Raw genomic sequence first — 23,161 nt, forward strand, 5'->3', positions numbered from 1 at the left:
ACAGTAACTTTACCACCTTGTTGCTGAGGAATATAAAGTAGCGATCTAGGCCCTTTTATTAATAAAAGTCACTGGGCCGCGTTGACAACATGTTTGTGCATGCACCGCAATCTGCGAATGCGATCTCCGACCTCTGTCTGTGTGTGTGTGCAAGTGTTGTGTGCATTAACGCAGCAGATTAATATGAAACGGCGATTAAACTGACTTGGAACTACCTGTGCATTAAGCGGTTTTACTGCATACCTGCCAGCCAATCAGAATCCAGTACTCAGACAGACCATGGTATAATAGAAAATAATGCACACCTCGTGTAACGGCCACGCCGCCTCGCATCATATCACCACCTCTGGTGTGCATTATTTTCTAATATGGCCCATGGTAAACTATTTAAACCAACTGTATGTAGGTTTTTACCCTGAAATATTCATTTCAAAATCATTCTGATGGCACACTAAATTCTAATGTCAAATGGCTTCTGTTTCTTTGTCACGCTCCTCACATGCCTCAGTTCTGTGTGCATTTATTTTTCCCATAAGAGCAGTTGCAGCCATTTGTAAATTTAAAGGGGTGGTTGACTGTTTTTTTTTTTTTTTCTAGGCTTGATTGTGTTTATGGGGTGCAGTCTAATGTGTGAAACTTTTGAATCCATTAGAATCGTGATTCATAAATGAACAGATTTTTACGTGCACCCCTAGTTTTCTCTTTCTCTTCTCTAAAGCATCGCAGCATGGCCTCGCCCCAGGGGTGGGGTTTATCTGGGTTTGTGAGGTCACAAACCCTGGAAGTAACTTGTTGTAGTCCCTACCAGCCGTTTTTGTACACTGTAAAAAATGTCAAGCGGTTTCAACTAATTATTATTTAGTAACAAGTTCCACAGAAATTTTACGTTCAGTCAATTTCTGACTTCAAAGTGTTATCTGAATTGTTCTTTTTTTAGTTGGCTCAGCCTTTAGTGAACTAGTTTTATGTGTTACCTCAACTAAGATTTATTATTTGGGCATCATAAGAAATTGCTGGGGAACTATATAAACATTTTTATAGTTTAACAAAATGATTAACTGGTATTTATCAATCACTAAAAACACACTTTACAACACACAATAGCCTTTATTTAATAATCTCCATTTATAATATTTTTTCATACAAACTAAACATACAGGAATTAAGAAAAAAAAAGTCACCTACATCTTGGATGGCCTCGGGGTCAGTAAATTAACAGTAAATTTCATTTTTGGGTGAACTATCCCTTTAAAGCTCCAGTTGACAAACATTACACCTGTAATACAACTGCAAAATTCAGTTTAAACTTTGTTTAATGAACTAAGAAAAAACTAAACAAGCTAAACAAAATATTAGCATACAAACATTTACAAATATTATTACTGTTCACAATTACATCTTTAAAATAAGGCAGAAGTAAAAATAAATAAATGAACCAGGTGCTACAGTATATAAATTCAAATCAAGTCACCTTTATTTACACAGCGCTTTATACAATACTGATTTGTCTCAAAGCAGCTTTAAAGAGTCAAACAGGAAAATAGTTTGTCAGTAATGCAAGAGAACATTAACAAGTCATTTTTCCAGTTAAAGTCAGTTCATTGGTGATTCAGTGTTGACTTCATCCAGTTCAGCTCTCTTCCAATAATGTCTGTGCAATCAGCCAAGCCTCCCCAAATAAGCAAGCCAAAGACAACAGCTGCAAGGACCCAAAACTCCATCGGTGACCGAGCTAGAGTAGAAAACCTTGGGAGAAACCAGGCTCAGTCGGGGGGCAGTTCTCCTCTGGCCAGACGAAACCAGCATGGCGTGGTTCAATTCTAGGCTGCAACACAGTTCAGATTGAGCAGAGGACTTGTCTGGTTCTCGTGGTCTTGTCCCAATGGCCAACGAGGTCTTCGGAGGGGATCTGTCTCTGGGACTCATCTAGCTGACATGGTCTCCGCTGACATTCAGGGCTGTCGAGGTCGTCTCTAGAGCCGCTTTTCCACTATCGGGCCGAACGGTTCTAAGAACGGTCAGGTACGGTTCCAGTTGTTTTTCCACGTGAGCCTGGTACGGCGCGGCACGATTACAAACCGTTCTCGGCTCGGAATTCTCGTAGAGTGCATGTGCGTGCCGTCGCCACTCAGGATCTGTCACTTGTCTGTTGCCTGGCTGCTAGTTTCTCCGTAGCTTGCTAAGCCGCTATTTTGAGCAATGTAAACACAAATTAGTAATAAAATCTAAAGAAATTTCTGATCATCCTCCATAACGCGGTGGTTATTTACACCTCATATCATATGTAAACACTTGTGTTACCACTGCAACGACTGACGCATTTGAATTGCATTCCAAAGAGATCCGTTATTAGCCCCGCAGTGGAAAACGAAACCGTATCCGTGCTGACTGGCCCGGATTGGCACGGAACGGTTAAGCAAAGAGAACCGTTCAGCCCGATAGTGGAAAAGCGGCTTAGGTGCTGATCCAACATCTGATCTGTATACGGACTGGATCTGGATGACTGTAGTGACCATCTGATCTGGATACTGAATGTATGGCTACATTCACCTCGTAATAAGAATGAAACAGACTAATATTAGTGTAGATGCCACTGAGAACAGTAAAGCTCATTATAATTGCAGTAAAAACTCTAAACATTTACACATATTACCTGGAATGAAAACAATAAACTCCTAGTCTTGAAGGTACACACAGCATGTAGTTGCAGTGGAGCGGTCTGGTCACAAGCCAGTGTTTGGTGCCTTCGAAGAACTGACTGGGTTGCATCTGAAATCTTGCAACCATGACAAAGCACCAATGAAACCTCTGGCCACACCCTGATGGAGAAAGAAAAGTACATTTTAAGTTCAAAAAATGAAATGACTTTTAAATCATTTACAATGCATCAATATCAGTTAATTAAATTTGTGATGAAACAGAAGTTGCAACCTTTTTTTGGCACAAATCCATTGCACAACAGGGAGCACCGATGCTGACTGGATTTGTAATAGAACATGTACATTTCATATTATAGGGCTAAGTTACCTCAAATGGCAAAAGAATAATATCATCAAAATATAACGGTCCTGTCTGTTGTTGATAAATACCAGTGGTGATGTTTTACAAATTGATTGATCAGTTGAAATCAATTGTCCCAGTGTTTACTGAGGCACGGTCTTCCCCAGACCCTGTGCAGGGACTCGTGTGCACTACCTACTGATTCACTAGGGAACTGAGACGCTTTGAACGGCCTGTGAAACGATTCAGTTGTTCATTCTCGTTCGGAACGACGAACTTCTCTTCCGAAGCGCCTTCACGAGACCAGAAACGTCGTACGTTAATCCGCGTTTGAAAAGAGCACATTTCACCGTGGCTTGTTTCACGTTTAATGTCGTCTTTTTACTTCACGGGACAATTTCAAGTTTACACACGCAAAAACCCATTCAACACGCCCATGTTAACTTCAAATGAGCGCATTACTGTGGTTTACATTAAGTTACACGTTTCACAGATTTCGGTTAACGTTAGTCGTATTAAGCATAAAGCGTATAAAAGAGAAAAAGATCGCGCGATCTCTTCATATCTTTTCAGGTCACGGAAACACAAAAATATCACAACACGCCAAAATTTGCTAAAATTCATTATAGTAACACAGCTTTTGATATGAAGTGTTGGATTAAACAAGGTGAAAGACCACATCCCTTCACTTTCCCTCAGACATATCATACAACGCTTATTCGATGTTTTTGTTGTACGTTTGTGTATAAATATATACGTTTTAAATAAAACATTTACACCTTTTAAATATAAGTTGATAAATTCAGTCTAACATTAACTTACAAATACTTAACATATTCAGTACCTGACGCCTGAACTTGACACACTGTCTATCCACTTTCTAAATGACCACTCAAAAAAAATCGAATACGTTTCATGATTTTCTCGTTAAATTTAGTCTAAAAAAAATTACATTTATTTAGTGCAACTTACCTGAAGCGTGAACTTGACAAGATGGCCGTGCTGTTTCTCCCGCGAAATCGCGAGCACGTGCGAATGTTGGCTGAATTGTTTTCATTAGTTTAGTCAACATTTAGCATTCTGAATGTTGACTGTATTTGAAAATAACCATTCATTTAATGCCCAAGCAATAAAATCAGTCCAACTTAAATATTTTTGCCCTTCCAACATTTGGTTAATTGGATTTTTTACAGTGTAGCATTAAACTGCCATAATTTTAAATATCTCCGTTTGCATTGAACTTTCAGCATCGTAACTTTAAAGATATTCTCAAACAGCAACATTACACACTAACTAACGTTAAAAAAGTGAAATCGCAATCAACCACGCCTTTAATGTGTCTGGCTTCCGGAGTATTTTTAGCTGTGCAAAACAACTGGTGTGTCTGCCATATTATTTAATGTATTATCTCAACACGGTTTGTATTTGACTGTTCACTGCACTTTGTTATTCTTATCGTTATTTCCCTACAGAGACTATAATGAATGAGAAATCTCGCACATTGATAGAAAATGGCTTAATTCTGCGTTGAAAAATAAGGTGGATAAGTTTGTGAGCAGGTACGAAATTCTGCTTAAAGGGCGGATTGCTTTACGGCAACAGCAAATACACATGTAGCCTACCATAGATATAGAGATATATATATATAGAGATATATATATATATATATATAAACACTAGATACCTCGTACGCGCTGTTGGCCAATGGAGGTCGACGTCCGCACACGGCGGCCATCTTGCCACAGGGTGCTCGCTCACTCTTAACATTGTGTTGTATGAAGCATGTACTTTTTAAATAACCATAACTTGCTCAATTATCTACCGATTTTCAAACGGTTTGATTTGTTATCAACGTCAGAGATGTAGTTATGACACTGCATACATATGAATAATTATAACAATCTGCAATTTCAACATGTTACAGCATTCAGAATTATAGCTGTTTGTAATAACGTTTGTAAGAAACCAAACCGTTTGTAAATCCGTCAAGATTTCAGCGAGATAAGAAGATTTATGTTCGTGCTGATCACTCATCTTACCTCAGAACTTGCCAGAAAGCTTCCCTGTGGCAAGATGGCCGCCCTATGATGCCGGAAGTGACTCCGCCTTAAGAGATCTAGTGTTTATATATATATATATATCTATGTAGCCTACAGCAATCCACTGCAATTATTTCCGACAGTAAATTTCTCTCACTCAACTGTAGGTGGCTCGAAATTCACACACTAATGATTCTGAAAACCTTTAATAGCCTGTTTAATGACAGGTTCTAATTTGACAGCTTCATATATTGGCCACCAGTAGGGAATGTTATCACAAAAGGTAATGTTGAGCAAATTAATTTTTTCATGGGCAATTAATTTTCAATGGCTTTTTTTTTTTTTTTTGTAGTTAAGTATTTAAGGCATAAGTGTCCAATCCCTTTTTGCAGAGATCTGCTTCCTTGAGATCCAAACTTCTCCAAGGCACTTCTAGAAGCTTCTAATTCTGAATAACTATATTGGCTGGTTCAGGGGTGTTTAATTAGGTTTGGACCTGAATTTTGAGAGTGTCCTTCCTGGAACTTGATTAAACACCCCTGCTTCAAGGTAGGCTGTGTGTCTATTCACCTTTATATTTAATGTAAGAGTGGTTGCATGGAGCTATTTGTAACTTCAGTGTGCTAGCCTTCCAGTGTCGTTCACTTCCAGTTATTTTAGCTCTACAGAAAAGGCCTGTTATGCTACTTGATATTGCAAACTGGTATTAGTTATCATATTATTTTAATTAATCTGCTTCGCATCAGGCGGTTCTTTGCCTCCACGTCGTGCATTAAAATCCTTTAATGCACGGCTAGCCTTTGATTATCCCTTACTTAATTAATCAAGTAATCACAAACACATTGGTTTGTAGCGCAAATAGCCCAATAGAAACCATCACAGAAATTCCAATAATAAGTTTCCATTAAAATACCATTATGAACCATTAGCTTTTTGCAGTAAAACCATTACAAAATTCCTTATTGTAGTGTGTTTTGGGCATTTTTCCAATAGGATTTAACATCCCACCAACAGAATCCATCACATACCAGTACACTGTAAAAAAGTGATGTTGACTTAACTTAAAAAAATTGAGGAAACCCATTGCCTTAAAATTTTTAAGTAAATTATAATAAAAAAAAAATAAGTTAAGTCAATTGTCAAGTTCACTTAACTTTTTTTATTATGATTATTATTTACTTAATTTTAAGGCAACGGGTTTCTTAATTTTTTTTAAGTTAAGTCAACTCATCAATTTTTACAGTGTAGATACCATTATAGTTTCCATTAAAACCAATACAATCCCCATTATAACCATTAAATCCTTTACATTCTCTATTGTTTTTTGTTTGTTTTTTTTTTCAGCAGGGTAGTGGCTAATGAATCTGAAGTGTTTCACATTCACAGAAAATAGCTTACTTTCAAGATGCAAAATATAAAGTGAACACATAAAACTTACTTTCACAAATAAGCCCACACTAAGACAAATATTCAATGGAGTTAAAAGTGTGACAACTAGCCCTGGTCTAACTGTGACAGCAGACTGTTAGTTACTTGATGTTAAGTTTTGTACCAAAAATCAACTGACAAAATACTTCAAGATGTTCCTTTTTGGTCCTAAATTCATAGAGAATAAAAACCAGAGATGATTTATTTGACAAGTCTTTTGTCCAAACTTTTAGAGTATAAAACCCTGACCGAATGTTCCGTTTCACAGATCTAGTTTCAACCCTAGTCACAACGGCTCATTAAAAATGCGGCAGTATCGTCTGAAATGGAATCGTGAAAAATGTGCAAGATCTCTTCCCCATGTGCACAGGAGAGCTGAACTTCCAGAGTAGTAACTAATGGATCAAAGTAGAAGCAGCTGTTGTATCCAGGCTTTGAGCCAAGCACCCTGTGACACCTGCCAGGCAGACAGGAATATTTTCCATGGGTTTGAATCCCCGGTCACACAGCCATGGTGACAACGCACAGTCAGGGTGGGGTGGATCATCAAAGCCAGTGCCCAGAAATAGCCGCTCTATTAGTAGGCTGCCTGGGTCAGGATTGTTAGAGAGCCAAGAAGACGAGTGGCCTTCGCTAACAGTCTCAGTTATCATTGTGTGAAAACTGTTCTGTCGAGTGAAGAGCTGTGAGGCTGAACTCCCTCCACATCCTAATACATATAACTGTCGTTCTCCCGTTATCCTCTCTCCCTTGATACTGTGATTGCTGGATCAAAGCAAGATGGTGGCTGTTCTGTCCAGACTGTTCTCATCTGTAGTCGTTTATTAGAATATCAGCAGTTAAGCAGCAGAGAAGACTTAAGACTATGAATCTTCTTGAAATTGCAATGAAATAAACCTATAACACTGCAGATTTTTAAGACCCTATCAACTCAATTCATTGCCTTAGCGTAATGAAAAGAGACTAATGTAAGTGGTTCTCAAACTTTCTAACTTCAAGGCTTCTCATTGTCAAAGTCAATATTAGAGGCCACCCTGCAAAGGCTGTTTTTTTTTCCTCGGGTAAGAGGATTACAAAATATGAGCTTGTCATTTGTTTTTTATTAACAGAAACAAGGGCTGTTAATATGTTCAAATAATCATGCAGAATCATTAACTTTTTTAAAGTGAAGAAACTGTAAGTGTAAATAAGTGCTGTTGTCATTTTAAGACAAGCCCCCCCTCCCTTCCTCCCCTGAGGTCACCTAGTCAAACTGCTCCTGTGTGAGAGCCAATCTAAATGAGTTATATTCACTGTAGACCGTTACCGCCTCCTAGTGGACATTTGATAATTCTGTCATATCTGGCATTGAAAATACTGAGTCATGATTAAGATGTTAAAATCAAATAAATGGACAAGTAAGCAAATAAAAACAAAAGAGAAAATGAAATACATCAACATAAACACTTAACAAACACTGTTAACATATGTAGTAAAGCATCTGTATAGTATACAAAATCAACATTAAAAAAGCTTTTTTACATTCATTCATTTACATATGCTCCACAATTAAGAATATAATTAATATTATAATATTATAGTTCATTTTAATATTATTTAAGGAACACTTATCTCATAGACAATTAGTGTTGCACGGGTCACCAGAGGTGAAAAAGTCATATATATTGACCAAAGGAAACATAGTCACTGCCCCCAACATTGAACCCAACTGCACTACAGCTCCACACCACACAAGAGCGCTGTGGCCTTCATCTCGCAAGATGACAGCAACAATCACCTTTACATAAGATAGGGTGAAGATGAAAAAGAACCATGCCAACACCTGAAAACACAGGATTACTCAAGTGTGAATATACAAAAAGAAACAATAAAACAGATCAAGCAAGAAATTAATGCTTCTTATAATATTGTGACCCTGGACCACAAAACCAGTCTTAAGTCGCTGGGGTATATTTGTAGCAATAGCCAAAAATACATTGTATGGGTCAAAATTATAGATTTTTCTTTTATGCCAAAAATCATTAGGATATTAGGTAAAGATCATGTTCCATGAAGATATTTAGTAAATTTCTTAACGTAAATGTATCAAAACTTAATTTTTGATTAGTAATATGCATTCCTAAGAACGTAATTTGGACAACTTTAAAGGCGTTTTTCTCAATATTTTGATTTTTTTGCACCCTCAGATTCCAGATTTTCAAATACCGTAGTTATATCTCAGCCAAATATTGCCCTATCCTTAAAAAAAGCTTATTTATTCAGCTTTTAGATGATGTATAAATCTAAATTTCGAAAAATTGACACTTAAGACTGGTTTTGTCGTCCAGGGTCACATATTGGAAATAAACACAAACTGGTCCCAAGTACTCACAATAATGACTGCTCCAGAGGTGTCATTAACTAGCAGTGGACATGGACTCAACACAGCCATGCCCATAATGTAAAATCCAACAAAAGAGCCAATAGAAGTGAGAACTCCCATCAACACTAAGGACCTGTTTAGAATGCAACAAAGTTTTGAGAAGTAGTATGTTTATAGCCATTCTAGCTATCTATCCATCCAGGTGAAAAAACGTGCACATAATGTACTTAAGGGGCTCTATTTTCGCACTTTAATTTGGTACTTACATATACTAAAAATTATTCTTTAGTACTTCTTAAGATAAACTTAACATCATCTAAGTGTACTCAACTGTGCTATTTTGGGACACCATGAATATGAACTAAAATGCACTTTTAACATTCTATCTCTGTTTAAAAATGTGTTTAGATACCACTTTTAGTACACTTGAACCCATCGTTCATAGTACGCTCAAGTTTACTACAAGCGGTAACTAAATAAATTTTTAAATAGAGATATTATGTTAAAAGCACATTTTAGTTGATATTCTTGGTGTCCCAAAATAGCACAGTTGAGTACACTTAGATGATCTTAAGTTTATGTTAAGAAGTACTAAAAAAATCATTTTGAATATATAAAGTTTACGAATACATTTAAAACTAGTCTGAAAATACAGCACCTCAAGTACATTATGGAAGTGTACTTATTTTAACCTATCTGTCTATTTATCTATCTATTTTTAAACTCATGTCAGTATTTAATGTCCACATACTTACATGTTTGGTAAGTAGCTGTGTAAAAAATAGTTATTGTTCATTTAATTCATTATAAAATCAGTGGTAACACTTTACAATACGGTGACACTAATATGCATTAATTCATGCGTTAACAAATGCACAGATAATCATGAGTTAATGTGTAACTCATGAAGAACTAAACCATTTATTAACAATTACTGCATCAGCAACAAATGAACAGTCTATATGATTCATAGAGTAAGTAATCAATAAATTGTTATCAGTTAAATGCGTCATAATATATTAACTACCTAATAACTTATTTTATTAACTAATGAAGTAAATTCATATGTTAATTACCACATTGAGTCGAAGCCATGCCTTTAAACTTCCAGTTGTCTGCCTTAATTAATCATTAGTTAATGATTTGCATGGGTATCATTATGTTATGACTTTACTTGTTGAGGCACATGACTATTAACTAATTGTTAAGTAATATGTCATTGTGGTTATAGATTTTGAATTAGTTAGTTAGTCGAGTGCCTCAACAAGTAAAGTCATCATATAATGATACCCATGCAAATCATTAGCTAATGATTAATTAAAGCAGACAACTGGAAGTTTAATGGCATGGCTTCGACCCAATGTGGTAATTAACATATGAATTTACTTCATTAGTTAATAAAATAAGTTATTAGGTAATTAATATATTGTGACGCATTTAACTGATAACAATTTCTTGATTACTTAATCTTTGAATCATATCGAATGTTCATTTGTTGCTGATGCAGTAATCGTTAATAAATGGTTTAGTTCATCATGAGTTATACATTAACTCATGATTATCTGTGCATTAGTTAAGAATTATTTAATGTATATTTGTGCACCCGTATTGTAAAGTGTTACCAAATCAGTTAGTGCATTAATTCTCTGTTGTTCATGATGTAGCTCACCTTTGAGTGTAAAACATGCTTATGAAACAAGCTATAGGATTGGCAACATTCGCCATAGTTGCTGACCAGTGATAGGCCTGGTCTCCATATGGTAAACATGAGTATGACTGCACTGACGGCAAACCGGTATTAGTCAGAGCAGTCACCCATGCCAGCATAATGTAGATGTATATCACTTGCATCCATGTGTGTGTCCCTGTCCCGAACGTGCTCTTGGGTTTCTGACTAGCCTTTTGAGAACGAATCATTGGTTTCTGTTCAGATTTCTTGTTTTTCCAGTGGGATATAGGATCTTCATTTCCATTTATGTTATTGGGTCGCTCTTGGGCCACAGCTGGATGGTAGTTCAAAAGTAAGAACGCCACCAAACAAACCACCATCATAGCTGCCAGGAAGAAAAAATAGGCTTCAACGGAAAAGTTAGCTGGTTGGTAATGAGGCACAAGGTAGGTAGAGTCTCTTTCAGACCCATTAAGATGTGTTTCATTGGATCTGAGAATTTGAGATGCATTGACACATTCCATCACACCTACACCTTGAACCATTGCCACTAAAGCGGGGACAAGACCACTCAGGCCTTCTCCTACATAATAAGTCATGAGATACTCCGCCTTGAGCTGTGTCATGAAGGGAAGGAACGTCACCGAAGAGGTGCAGTCCACTAATGAGATGAAGAAGATGAGGAGCAGCAGAGGAACGCTGCGCTCTACACCATGCACCAGTACCGTCTCACTCCAGAAGAAAGCCAGCAAAAGGCTTGCCAGTATCCCAAAACCAACAATAAAATAGATAACTGCAGTCTCGTTGAGCGTTCCTGGGCGGAAGCGGTGCATTAATGTGACAAACAGAGGTCCAATGTTTGCCATTTGGACAATAATGGAGATGTAGGAGGGAAGATACCAACCCTCAGGTACCTGTGGAACGATGAGAGGCAGCTCCACCCACAGACCACAGATGGTGACCCAGGAGCCCATGCCAAACAGGCCAGCCAAAACATGGGTGAGGATAGACGTGGCCATGTTGATTTAGATCAGACTTCGTAACCTTAATATCTTCAGAAAAGAAAAACGATGTGTGCAGTTAGGATTAAGATAATTTCATTCAATGACAGACATTATTTTTGCAGTTCTACTTGGAGCGACTATGACGTACAAATGACACGCTTTATCTTTAGATTCCAAATTTGGTGCAGTCAAGTTTATTTATTCAGCTGTAATGTCGGAGAAGACTCAGCATTATGTCCTTAAGCAAGACATTTAATCCAAGGCCGGTTGCATAAACTGTTTAGACTAGTCTTAAAAAGTTAGTCATCTAATTTTTTTCCTCAAGACTGGTCACAACTTTTTTAATTTAGTTATGAAAATGAAGATTGGTCTTATATGTATTGGAAAAGTAAGACTGATTACCTTTGGCCACTGTTAGTTGGTCAAACTAGTTCTTAAGACACAGTCTTAACATGGTGGCTAAGGGGTGCTCCAGGGGATTGACCCTTCAGTCAGTGCACACTTTCTTTGGATAAGAAACATCTGCTAATATGAAGTTATTCAGTAACATCTGCAGTAAACAGAGCATTGTCTTACTAAGACTTTGATACCCTGCCAATGTATTTCAGGAACAAAGTCAGGAAGATTGTGTTTATTTGCAGAAAGCCTATCAAAGTACAAATCAGAGTGCAGTTAGCAGGGGGTTTATAGAGAACCTAGTTGAGATCAATGTAAAACTGTCATAGCAATAAAACTATATTTATATATTAACTTTTGTTTTATTATTTAAGCTTTCAATGTATAGGAATGCATTGGGAAATATTTATATTTTAGGAATGATTAAGTTTTATTTTTAATCACCTTTCAGCTATTATCAGTTCACCTAAACTGGTGTAAAAATACATTTAAAAATGAAATTTCATAAATTCTGCATGTGTATTCATTTTATTATGGAAGTAAAACTATAGGCCTATAACTATAAATAGCCTACTTTTATTTAGTGCAACAAAAGTTAAAACAAGTTCAAATAAACTACAGCAATGTTGGGAATATATAGGCTATATAACGTCTAGAGAAAACAAACAGAAATGTTTGCGTTCTTTTCCCAAATGACTCTTGTGAAAACGTGACAAGACGTATGAAGAAGCGATGTTTCTACCAGCCAAAAACGCATCCAACACCGTAAGGATTTTTTAAAAACCGCAAATTATACTTTTCATCATTTATTCAGTGTTCTGATGAATTTGAGCATATTTGTGGAATGTGTGGATGATAAAATCCCAGCAATGCTGCTCCGCGACATGTATAAAATAATGCAGCTTATGCATTACTTTTTGTTTTACTGTTCCAGCTGCTGTTGTTATATTTGTTACTGAAAGCTCAGCTATTACTTAGGCTGTTTTTGGTTGTCGCCATCATTGTGGTTTAACTGTTAAATGATTAGGTCTGTGTCCGTCTATGATAGTTCCAGGAATGCAGAACAACAAACCGTCACTCGAATATATTAAAGTCATTATCATCGTGTGCATCATGGTATTGAAGTATGCAATTTACTTTTTGTCTCCCATATCATAGTAAACAGCCCTTTTGTAAAGTAGGCTACAGTACAGTTACACAAAAATTATTTTTGTCATAAGAAACAAACATACTGATGATACACACTACCATTTGACATTTACAAGTAAAAAGATCGATATACGTGAAAACTGACAGGTACTCACGTGATCTGAGGCTGATCATATGGAGACAAAGTCCTGTACAATGAGAGGAATATCTTATATCCTCTGCATGAGTGGGTGTGCCTATTCTAGCCAACCATGGCACCTGTCTGTTGATGTTTTATCAAGGGGAAAAAAACCCCAAAACAATTAATGTGTAATTTGTAGATAATTTATTACAATGCCAGGATAGAAGTCAGAAGAAGACATTAATCATACATTTATTAAAAATGCAATATTAACATCTGTATTTTGGGGATAAAAACATCAGTAAGCAATGAGAGCTGTTTTCTTACATTCTGGCAGGAATTAAGCTGACCAATCACAGATTCAGTAAATGTTTAACTATAACCATTATGTTGTATAAGAGTCAGTTTTTAGGTTATTTATTTTTGTTTATTTAAAAGAATAAGCTCCACAACTTTGTTTTCATACCACACTCACATTTCTTTGTTGTCAAATGAACCATTTATTTACTCAAAAAGCTCTGAGATCTTATAACAGCAAGTTATAAGACCATGCGAACAGATTCAAAACAGCATGCAATAGTCCTATGATGCCATACAATATTTTCAGCCTCATTGCATTTTAAATAAAGATTTTTATCACATCTTCATTAAAAAAAATATCAACAGCATGTTGATATACTGTACACAGTTAATTAAGAGTTTAAATAAAGGCTTTAATTAGAGGTGTCAGGAATGCAGTTAGTGCTCAACAACACAAATCTCCAGCTCTCATAAAACTAAATCTGATTTAAACCCAGTTTATATTCTGAATTCATACAATTAGTGCCAAATGCCAAAAATTACACATACCACAATTTTGATAACTGTCACCAAACAGCAGCTGCAAAATGAGATTAACTGGCCTCAAATCTAAAATATTAAAAATTACAAAACTTGGCAGATATGACAAGTTAGACACTTTCAATAATAAATTTTGACTCTGTATGTACATGAAAACTTTACAGATAAACAAAACCAGATATTCAGCAGACAAAGTTGAGTGTCTAAATATAAACCCAGAAATATTGGAATGTGATAATACAAATCTTTGCTTGTGGTCATCAAAACAATTTCATTTTGGAGTCATAAAAAGCATCGTTTTTTTCAGTTAGGAACAATATAAACTTACCTGATTTGCATTCATCAGCAATAACCAGCTTGCTGTTGGGAATAAACAAAATACTGTGTATAATACTACACAGATGAAGCATACAGTATAAGTGCACTCATTGGATGTTATAGATCCAATGTTATAGATCGCTGACTTATGATTTCTGGTCTGAACAATTGCTGACATGCTGATACCAAGGTTTTTCATTATGAAATCAGACCTGCTCTGATATCCAAACACAGGTGTCTTGTCTTGGTGCATGAAAACACTTCTCACTTAATCTAGATCAAGGTCAAGGTGTTCACACACACATTCAAAATGACTCAAATGCATCAACCACATATTCTTCACATTCTCAGTGTGCCACCGGGTAACACAAAGATTAGCAATGTGATCAAGTGTTGCTCTTTTTTGCATTGACAGGAACTCTAAATGTCCTGTGAAGGCATCAGGTTTACTATCTTTTCCCATGTTAGATTATAAGTGATACCTGTTGTATAAAGGCATAAGGTGAGTGTAAAATCAAGTGCTCTAATATTAACTGCAGTTGTCTGTGCAGTCCTGGGCTCGCTGGAAAACCTGGTACACACTGACTAAAGGGAACATCGTGAGAGCTCCAATGAGAGAGCCAGCCTGGATGAAGACTCCACACCAAAGCAAAGCTGCATGCCCTGCTTCGTGAAGCAGAGTCCCAACTACAACCTTCAGGTAAGAGAACAAGCCGGTGAAGATGATCCAGGATATGATCTGAATGAAGGAAGAATTACAGGCTTCTGTTAAAAAAAACTAAACCTGATGAGAATAAATGGGTTCTAATATTCTCCATATAGTTTATTAGAATTATTTTTATATTGTATTTACAGATACAATATAATTTTCATTCATTATTTCTGTAATATAAATCAATAATTAAAGGAAAATAGAGGTTAAAGGCTATTGAGCGTCTGTGGCATAATGTCTTTTACCCTAGGAAATATTTTAAAATATTATAAATGATAATAAATGTTATAATAAAGTGACCTCATATTGCTAAGTATAATAATTATATTAAATATTTTAATCTTTAATTAAATTTTCAATTTTTAAATTGAATCCAAATAAAAGAAGAAAATGTGTTTGTGTGTGTGTGTGTGTGTGTGTGTGTGTGTGTGTTCATTCACTACTCACTGCTGTGTGTGTGCACTTGGATGGGTTAAATGCAGAGCACAAACGTCCTTTCTTTCCTTTTTAAATATTTTAGTGCATTTATAATGGCAATATAAGAAGAAATTATACAACAATTTCCCCATAGACTTCCACTGTACACAACTATTAAAATAAGAGGATATGATGACTCCAACAGACTTTTTTTTTCTTTGAAATATTGCTATAATGACCCCTTTTCACAATAATTATTTTTCAAGCATCTTAACAATTATCTTACTCATTCTTTATCAAATCTTTAGAGATGATACGATAATGAAACACAGAGTGGGCTGAAATGGCTAAACAGTTGCACCACTTTTGCACGTGGTAGTTCAGTGGTGTAGCAAACAGCACTTTTAACATTGAGAGATTCGTTCTTAGTTCCTCTTCCACTCAATAATGACACACAGTTACTAACCACTAGAGCAACTCCAGACTGACTTCCCAAAAGTGGTGGACAGGGACTCAGCGCAGCCAAGGCCATGAGATAGGCAGCAAAAATACAGCCTCCCAGTGACATCATACTAAGACCAATGCTGGACCTATAATGAAACCATCCATTTCAATTCTAAAAATTCAACTAAATTAATAGCATTTACACCACACAATGATATGACAAATTGTACATGAGCAGAATTTAAATCAGGGCCTCTGTCCTGTTTAGCTCCAACTTGCCTCAGCACACCTGCCTGGAAGTTTCCAATATGCCTAGTAAGACCTTGATTAGCTGGTTCAAGCATGCGTAATTAGGGTTGGAGCTAAACTCTCCTGGACAGTGGCCTTCCAGGAACAGGACAGGACAACCCTGATTTAAATGAACAGGGCCACTAAGCACTGTTATGAAAATAAAATAGTCATCAAGAACTTTAACTCACTTACCTAAGTAGAACAAACATGGCCACAAAGCAGGCCAGAGGGTTTGCAATGTTGCCCAATACGACAGAGAGGTGAAAGGTCATGGTGCCATAAGGCAGACAGGAGAAACTCTGCACGGACGGCAGCACACCATTGGTCAAAGCATTGGATATTCCCAGCAACAGGAGCAGGTATATATTGCGTGATGTCCAGAAGGCCACAACAGGTGCCTGTTTTTCAACTTCAACTTGTTCCTCAGAAACCGGGGAACCTCCATTTTGTAAAGGGTGTGTCTCTTCCTCCGCTTTCACTGTTTCCTGCTCAGTCTTTGGAATTTCCTCTGCCACAGTCGGAGTGACCACTCTGTATGTCAGAGCGAAGAAACAGAGGGCTGAAATCACCAGCATCACAGACAAGAACCAGAAGAAGTTTTGAGCTGGGAAGTTTTCTTTGAGATAGTGGGGCTCTGTGCCGTTGGCCGTCTCAACACACTCTAGTTTCCCTACACCCTGACCCAAAGCGACCACACAGGGAAAGAGTGCACAAAGACCCTGTCCGACAAAGAACGTCCGGATGTATTGCGGGGGGTAACGGAACATGAAGGGTAAGAAGGTGACGTTGGAAGTGCAGCAGACAAATGACAGGATAAAAGTAAGCAGCAGGAACGGGACAGATCTCAGCTCTCCACCGACTGTGACCACCTGGGACCAAAAGAGAGCAAGAAACGCAGCTGCAACCACTGCTAGCACTTGTATGATGTGGATGACCAAGCGTTCATTCAGCCATCCTGGAGCAAAGTGGTGGGTGAAAGTCACAGCCACTGGACCCAAATTCCCGAATGCAATCAGCACTGAAATATAGGCTGGTAAGTTCCACTCTGTAAAGAAAAGACATGTTTTAGGTTCTACAATTATTAGGATAAAAAACAGCATCTACTAGGTACAGCAGTGGTGACACATGTTGAAGTTTTATTAAAACACTATTTACCTTCAGGTAGAACACCTACAACAACTGGCAACTCGACCCATAATGAGTTCACTGAGATCCATGAGCCCATTCCAAATAGGGCCACCAGAATATGTGTAACGATGGCATGATTCCACCATGTATCTGCCATTTATACGTCTAGGAAAAGGGCACAAGTAAGTTAGAGCAACCGTGTTTTTAATTGTACATAATACACTTATTTCTTGTGACTGTATTTGAAAGAATAGAATAGTCAAAATAAATTGCTTTCCTCATGCTAAACTGTGTCATCTGATATGGATTGAATTAAAACTAATAAACGTTAATGACTTCTCAGTTTCACTGAAATGATTGTTTAACTGCCAATGCTAAATTATCAGTGTGCACTTATATACAGCAAAGCGATATAGAATATACAGTATATAGCAAATGTAAATTTAAAATATATATTAAGCAGAATTTTGTTTTCATGATTACATACATAGATTTTATTTCTTTTTCAAATTAATTATATTTTAAAATTTGCTCTGCTTAAATGAAAAGTACTTAAATGTGAGATGCTGCAGGCCTTTTGAAATGTTATAAAGAAAAAGCCACATGTAACTGGCTAAAAAGGGTAAAATGAAAAGATAAATAAATATCGAATGGTAAATTATAGATGGATTATAGAAGAATAGATGGATGAATCTAAAGTCTGTGACATTTTAATTGCTTAAAGTGGACGATTCTTTAATGAACAGAACATTTAAATACCATCATTTATTTAAAATACACTTAAATGTTATTTATAACATTATAAATGTTTTACTGCACTTTTTCTCAAATGAATGCATCCTTAATGAATAAAAGTTTTTTTTTTTTAATCAAAACATAAATTTCATAGTGATTCAGAACATTTGTATAATATATGAATGATAATATGCATATACATAACATTATATAAATATGTACAATTTATACTATGCAGTATGCAAAATAAATGTAGTGGATTACCAATAATAATAATTATTATTATTGGTAGTAGTAGTAGAGTTTTTATTTAACAAAAGTCAGGACAAGTATTTTTCTACAAACATTTTTATTTTGTAATGCAACTACTATAAAAAACAATTATTAAAAAAAACCAATGAACTAATTAACTGTTGTGATACTACTAATGTCTAGTATTCCAGTAAGAGAACAAACTTGTTAGTAACAGAACATCTGAAAACAAATGTTTTTACCATATGTGAAATCAAAACAAGAAACTAATGCAAGTACCATGTATTCAACATTTTTATCAGGTTAAAATACAATCAGAGAAACTCGAAGTTCTCCCTGTAACAAGGGCCAAAAACATTTGTTTTCTTTATATCAATACTACGCCTTTGATGAGTTTGGTGACCAGTGGCTGTGCTTTGGGGGTCTAGGGATGATGTTTCAATCGGGGTCTCTTGAGTCTCAGTGTGATCAAACACGTTCTCAGTTGGTGATGTAACTATAACTCTCTCGTTTGGCAGGACGTCCTTCAGTGTAGAAACCATGTCATTCAAAGAGAACCCTATGTGAGTTAGCTTTTTGTCTCTGGAACCCAAGATGCTCTTTTGGTAGTTCAGCTCACAGCGAATGACCTCACGTATATGCGCATGGCTTGCCCCTTCTAGTTTTGCGAGCAATCGTTCAACATCTTGCTTGCTTTTACATGGGCCACCGTATTTTGAAACTGCTCCAACAATCATTTTCCTATAAATGTGATCCTGAGCTTTTTGCTTTAGTCTAGACACCTTTATTTTTTTTGCGGCATTTAGATTTGCTCCGTCAAAGATGGAGTAGCGTTTTTGAATAGTTTTGGCAGGTGACAATGTGACCGCTGCTGATGTAGCTTCATCCGTTATCTCTCGTGAAGCAGGTTCTTGTTCTGCATTTTCAGAAACTGAACCCTCGGTCTGACCAAGAGTTTTATCAGGCCTGTTCTTCTCATAAGGGTACGCGTGACCAAAGGGGTACTCGCCCATCAGCTGTGAAAATGTGCAGTTTGCCATTTGAATGGCTATATCCGTAGGAAGATCTTTACAGTGTTCGCCGCCAGGTAAGAAATCTTTAAGATTGTCCTCTAGTACAGCTGCGAGGGCTTTCATCATCCTCTGTAAGCAAGCTTTTATCAGAGTACCGAACTGGTTCTCTGCATTATCACGGCAAAATCTGAACACTCCTTCAAAAGTCCCCTCTTGCATTGGAACCTGTAAGAATACATTCACAAAGGCTTCTGGTTGCAAAAGGCAACTCGCGTCTTGCGACCATTCCAAGAGCTTTTCGTACAGGCACAGGATGTATCTACTGAAAAGAGGATATTCTCCATCGCTCTTCAGAAGCTGCCAAAAGGGTCCCAAGACTTTAAGGTAGACAACAGAAACTACACAGACCAATGCCTGCAAAGCCTCGTCGTTTGCATCAGCATTGACGCTCTCCAACAGGATATTCGAGTCGTCGTTCAGAAGCTGCAGGTCAGATACAAAGAGAGCAACATCTTCATGATGGTGAATGAGTCCAGCGGCTGCTTCGAAGTAGTTAACAATACGATTTGACCTATAAATAGGCAGTTTGGAAGGGTTTTTTCTTTCAAGGCAAAAAGCAAGCCAGTGCCTGCGGTAATTTGGGTTGGTCTCCTCGCTTGGACATAACATTTCCGAAGCCATGTGAATGTAACGGGTCACTGCGCTCTCATCGAAGTTGACAAAACTCTGAAATCTGGGGTGCTTGTCGCGTCCGAGTTTCTCGCCCGTGGTGTTCACAATATCTTTTTCAAATGACATCATTTGCTGTTCAATTACATCAATGAGTTCAAAAAGGAACTGGCAGATGTAACGCAGGAAATTCAACGGTGGCACTAGAGGATGGGTGCTTCCTTTGACTTTGCCATCGAGGGTTCTTAGGTTAGCATCTTCCTTTAGCATTGCAGAGAAGTGATTTTGAAGCAGATCAAGTGAAACCACCTTAGCAGCTTCGTTCTTTCCTCCATTCATGTCAGCAATCTTTTGCCAAGACAGCACAGAGATATCAAGAAGTGTTACATTGTCGCCTGTATCGGTTCTTGGGTCTTCTTCCACATCCTTCAGTGACCGTATTGGTGTTTGATGGCTCTGTGATCCCCGTTCCCTTTTAACACTGAATGCATGGGGAATTTGCTTGGGTTCATTATGAGTTTTCACAGTCACATCTGTCTGCGAAATACGGAAGGGTTCATCTTCCTCCTTGAGCGAAGAGGTAGGTTTATGCCTGGAAATGCGGCGTTTCTTCCTCAGATGTGCTTTGATCATTGCCACCCTCCTGTATTCAATATCATCAGCATCAGCTTCGGGAGCAAGATCAAATGGACTCTGAAGAAAATCATCCAGAAATCCGCGGCTCCTCTTTCGGCTCCTCTGATTGTTGCGGTACTGTATTCTGAAATTCTTGAGACTTGACCGTAGGAGCCTATAGGCTCTTTGGATCTTGCCATCACTACAAAATAAAGGCTCAAAGTTACGAATCCAGGACACTAAGACAACCGGGTCTAATTTCTCTCGAGAAATAAAGTTAGTCAATTCGAGAATGAGACCGTTTGTGAGAGCAGTTAATTTTGCACGGTCAGAAAAGTCAGACATTTCAAGTAAATCTCTTCTCCCGATTCCGATACTATCACATATAGGTCCAACAAATTCAAAGTTTACATCAGATTCAAGAAACTTCTGCCTGGCATCCCCAGTTAAACTCAAAGCTGTCGTGGTGTTTCTCTCAATCAAGCTTCGGAAATCAGCCGACTGAAACATTGGGACAATCTTTTGGAGCCACTGAATTAAATCAACCCATGAAATATCTTGCTCCTCTCTCATCAGTCCAATCTGAACCAACATGCGGATTTTCCAGGGCTTTTCATCCAGCTCCAACAGCTCTCCGTAATGAGCACCAAGGAAGTCGTCAACAAGCTTGGAGTAAAAATCATCCTCTGCAAGACAAAGTTTTCAAATGTAAATAAGCAGATAGGCTACTTTTAAAAAAGTTGTTTGTTTGATAGTACGTCATTGAATAGAAAAACAAAAAGTAGTACTCACTAAGCTCAGCAGCAATGGTCTTAGCACTCGCACTAGAGGAACCAAAGTCTTGCAGGTCTTCCATTGTTGAACATCAAAGTGGCTTGGCTTGTATTTTAAACCATCTGGTGGAGCATGCTTCCAAATAAAGGCCAGATAAATGTTTTAGTAATAACGACCAGAGGATGATAGTCCACAGCTGATCTTAACTGTGCAACAAAGACTATCCTTTAGGTTTGTTTTTTATCATGTAACAACAGGTGTACCTGCCTGAGACTGTAGTTTTCCTATTGGCATTACAGATTTATAGTCATTTTTAACTTAAAAATTAATCACTCATCTTCTGCTTTTTCCATCTTTAGATTTACAAGACACAACCTTTGGTATATATTACATTGTTAAGTTTGTTTCCATAAAAATACACCATGGTAAGTTTATGGCAAAATATAACAATCAATTAGAAATATAAATACTACTAATAATAAATGGAGCAAATCCAATAGGGTCCTCGCACCATCGGTGCTCAGGCCCTAAATACTATAATCTAATATACAACTGTAGCTTGGTATTAGCCAATGCTGTCATCAGAAAATTAATTACAATGACACCTTTCATACACTTTTTAAAGGACATCCCATATTAATTAATCACCTTAATTTCACAGTCGTGATAATATTTACAGTAATGGTATCTGTGATTTCCTTGATAATATATTGTAAGGATTATGAATTATATGAGTGTTATGATTACTTGTTGCGCATGTCACACAAAAGCACAATAAACTGAATGAATAGAATTCATGGGATAAAAATAACACTGAAAGAATGGTGCAAAAGGTCAGTTGCATCACAGCTAACTTTACTAACATAAATCAAGGTCACATATTCTGTAAACTGGGCAAGTTATTTATTAGTTATCCTGGAGTAATCAGGGAACAAAATGTTCACGCGGCTGATTTTGTAAGAAAGGTGCTGTATTATCGACTTCCTGCTATTACATTTACTATTATTGACTAAATATCTATTTTGCTTGTTTTGGATTTACCGTTTGAAAAAACAAACAAACAAACAAACAAAACCTCAAGTATAGGGCTGAAAACGAGAACATACGTTTTCATTCTTCTTAGTTTGTTCTCTTTAGCGCGCGAGGATGAGTCAAGTCTGTGTTTTGATTGCCATTGATAAGACGTTTAAACGATGTTATATAGCAAACATGTTTCAAACTTAAATAAGCATTCAGAAAGAAAAAACGCTCATGTATTTACATCAACGGTAATGTTTAAGTGCGAAATCTCCAAATGTACTCACCGACTTATTGTTCGGCTGTAGTATAATTTGCTTTGCAGTAGATATAGGTGTGCTCTGCAGCGTGTTTCTCTCTTTGGACCCTTTGCAGTGTGTAGAGAGAGTCGGGGATTCAGATTCAACAATAATTTTCATAAAACGGAGGAGCGTCCACTCTATATCATGGGCTTCCCTGTTGAGTCACGTGTGTATCTGAAGAGTCTTTGATTGGACATATTCCATGCATTCTTTTTGGTTAAAAAGGATATGCTAGTCCACCTTGCTTCAGCGAATCACTTACAAAGAGCCGGTTCAGTGATTCTTTTGCGTCATTACGTAATTGCGTCATCACATCGACCCTGCATGGCCAACTAGTGTATATGATATTTTTGTATTCTTATAATGTATAACTGAATAATTGTGTACTTTGTGGTTTACACACCGGCATGACTGTAATTTTAAAAATGTTTTTGCAAAAATAATCTGTCCGGTCCAATAAAGCAAT

The 23,161-nt window shown here is 37.1% G+C and overlaps 2 protein-coding genes across 7 annotated transcripts; both read right to left on the reverse strand.

The window, feature by feature from the left end:
* Positions 1-1,452: 1,452 nt before the first annotated feature.
* si:ch73-196l6.5 (riboflavin transporter 2) lies at positions 1,453-14,152 on the reverse strand. Of its 5 annotated transcripts, none has more exons than XR_009267244.1 (6): positions 14,018-14,152; positions 13,203-13,309; positions 10,499-11,550; positions 8,839-8,962; positions 5,040-8,289; positions 1,453-2,819 (listed from the first exon to the last, which is right to left on the reverse strand). XR_009267244.1 is itself a non-coding variant. In XM_058753216.1 (5 exons), exons 3-5 carry the CDS (start codon positions 11,515-11,517, stop codon positions 8,080-8,082), a joined length of 1,353 nt encoding a protein of 450 aa, XP_058609199.1. In that variant the 5' UTR covers positions 11,518-11,550; positions 13,203-13,309; positions 14,018-14,152; the 3' UTR covers positions 1,453-8,079. The 5 variants fall into 5 exon arrangements, 1 of the variants encoding a protein (XP_058609199.1); XR_009267243.1 differs by having other exon boundaries at positions 2,932-8,289; XR_009267241.1 differs by having other exon boundaries at positions 1,453-2,550; positions 2,654-8,289.
* Positions 14,153-14,775: 623 nt separating this feature from the next.
* On the reverse strand, positions 14,776-23,103 carry slc52a2 (solute carrier family 52 member 2). 2 transcript variants are annotated; one of them, XM_058753215.1, is made up of 5 exons: positions 22,681-23,103; positions 17,346-17,483; positions 16,383-17,235; positions 15,922-16,045; positions 14,776-15,065 (listed from the first exon to the last, which is right to left on the reverse strand). In XM_058753215.1, exons 2-5 carry the CDS (start codon positions 17,473-17,475, stop codon positions 14,856-14,858), a joined length of 1,317 nt encoding a protein of 438 aa, XP_058609198.1. In that variant the 5' UTR covers positions 17,476-17,483; positions 22,681-23,103; the 3' UTR covers positions 14,776-14,855. The 2 variants fall into 2 exon arrangements, with proteins under 2 accessions (XP_058609198.1, XP_058609197.1); XM_058753214.1 differs by lacking the exons at positions 14,776-15,065; positions 15,922-16,045; positions 16,383-17,235; positions 17,346-17,483 and adding exons at positions 18,306-21,288; positions 21,395-21,511 and having other exon boundaries at positions 22,681-23,058.
* Between the last annotated feature and the right edge of the window lie 58 nt (positions 23,104-23,161).

The sequence above is a fragment of the Onychostoma macrolepis genome, chromosome 19 (genome assembly GCF_012432095.1).
Source record: "Onychostoma macrolepis isolate SWU-2019 chromosome 19, ASM1243209v1, whole genome shotgun sequence".
Lineage (NCBI taxonomy): Eukaryota > Metazoa > Chordata > Actinopteri > Cypriniformes > Cyprinidae > Onychostoma > Onychostoma macrolepis.

Excerpts from the sequence above, each read along its gene's own strand:
- si:ch73-196l6.5 (XM_058753216.1), bottom strand. The coding sequence starts at position 11,517 with ATGGCCACGTCTATCCTCACCCATGTTTTGGCTGGCCTGTTTGGCATG. Across the intron at positions 8,963-10,498 it reads AGCATGTTTTACACTCAAAG|GTCCTTAGTGTTGATGGGAG; the intron begins GTGAGCTACATC and ends CATTCTAAACAG. Across the intron at positions 8,290-8,838 it reads CCTCTGGAGCAGTCATTATT|GTGTTGGCATGGTTCTTTTT; the intron begins GTGAGTACTTGG and ends CTGTGTTTTCAG.
- slc52a2 (XM_058753214.1), bottom strand. The coding sequence starts at position 21,458 with ATGGAAGACCTGCAAGACTTTGGTTCCTCTAGTGCGAGTGCTAAGACC. Across the intron at positions 21,289-21,394 it reads GACCATTGCTGCTGAGCTTA|AGGATGATTTTTACTCCAAG; the intron begins GTGAGTACTACT and ends TTTGTCTTGCAG.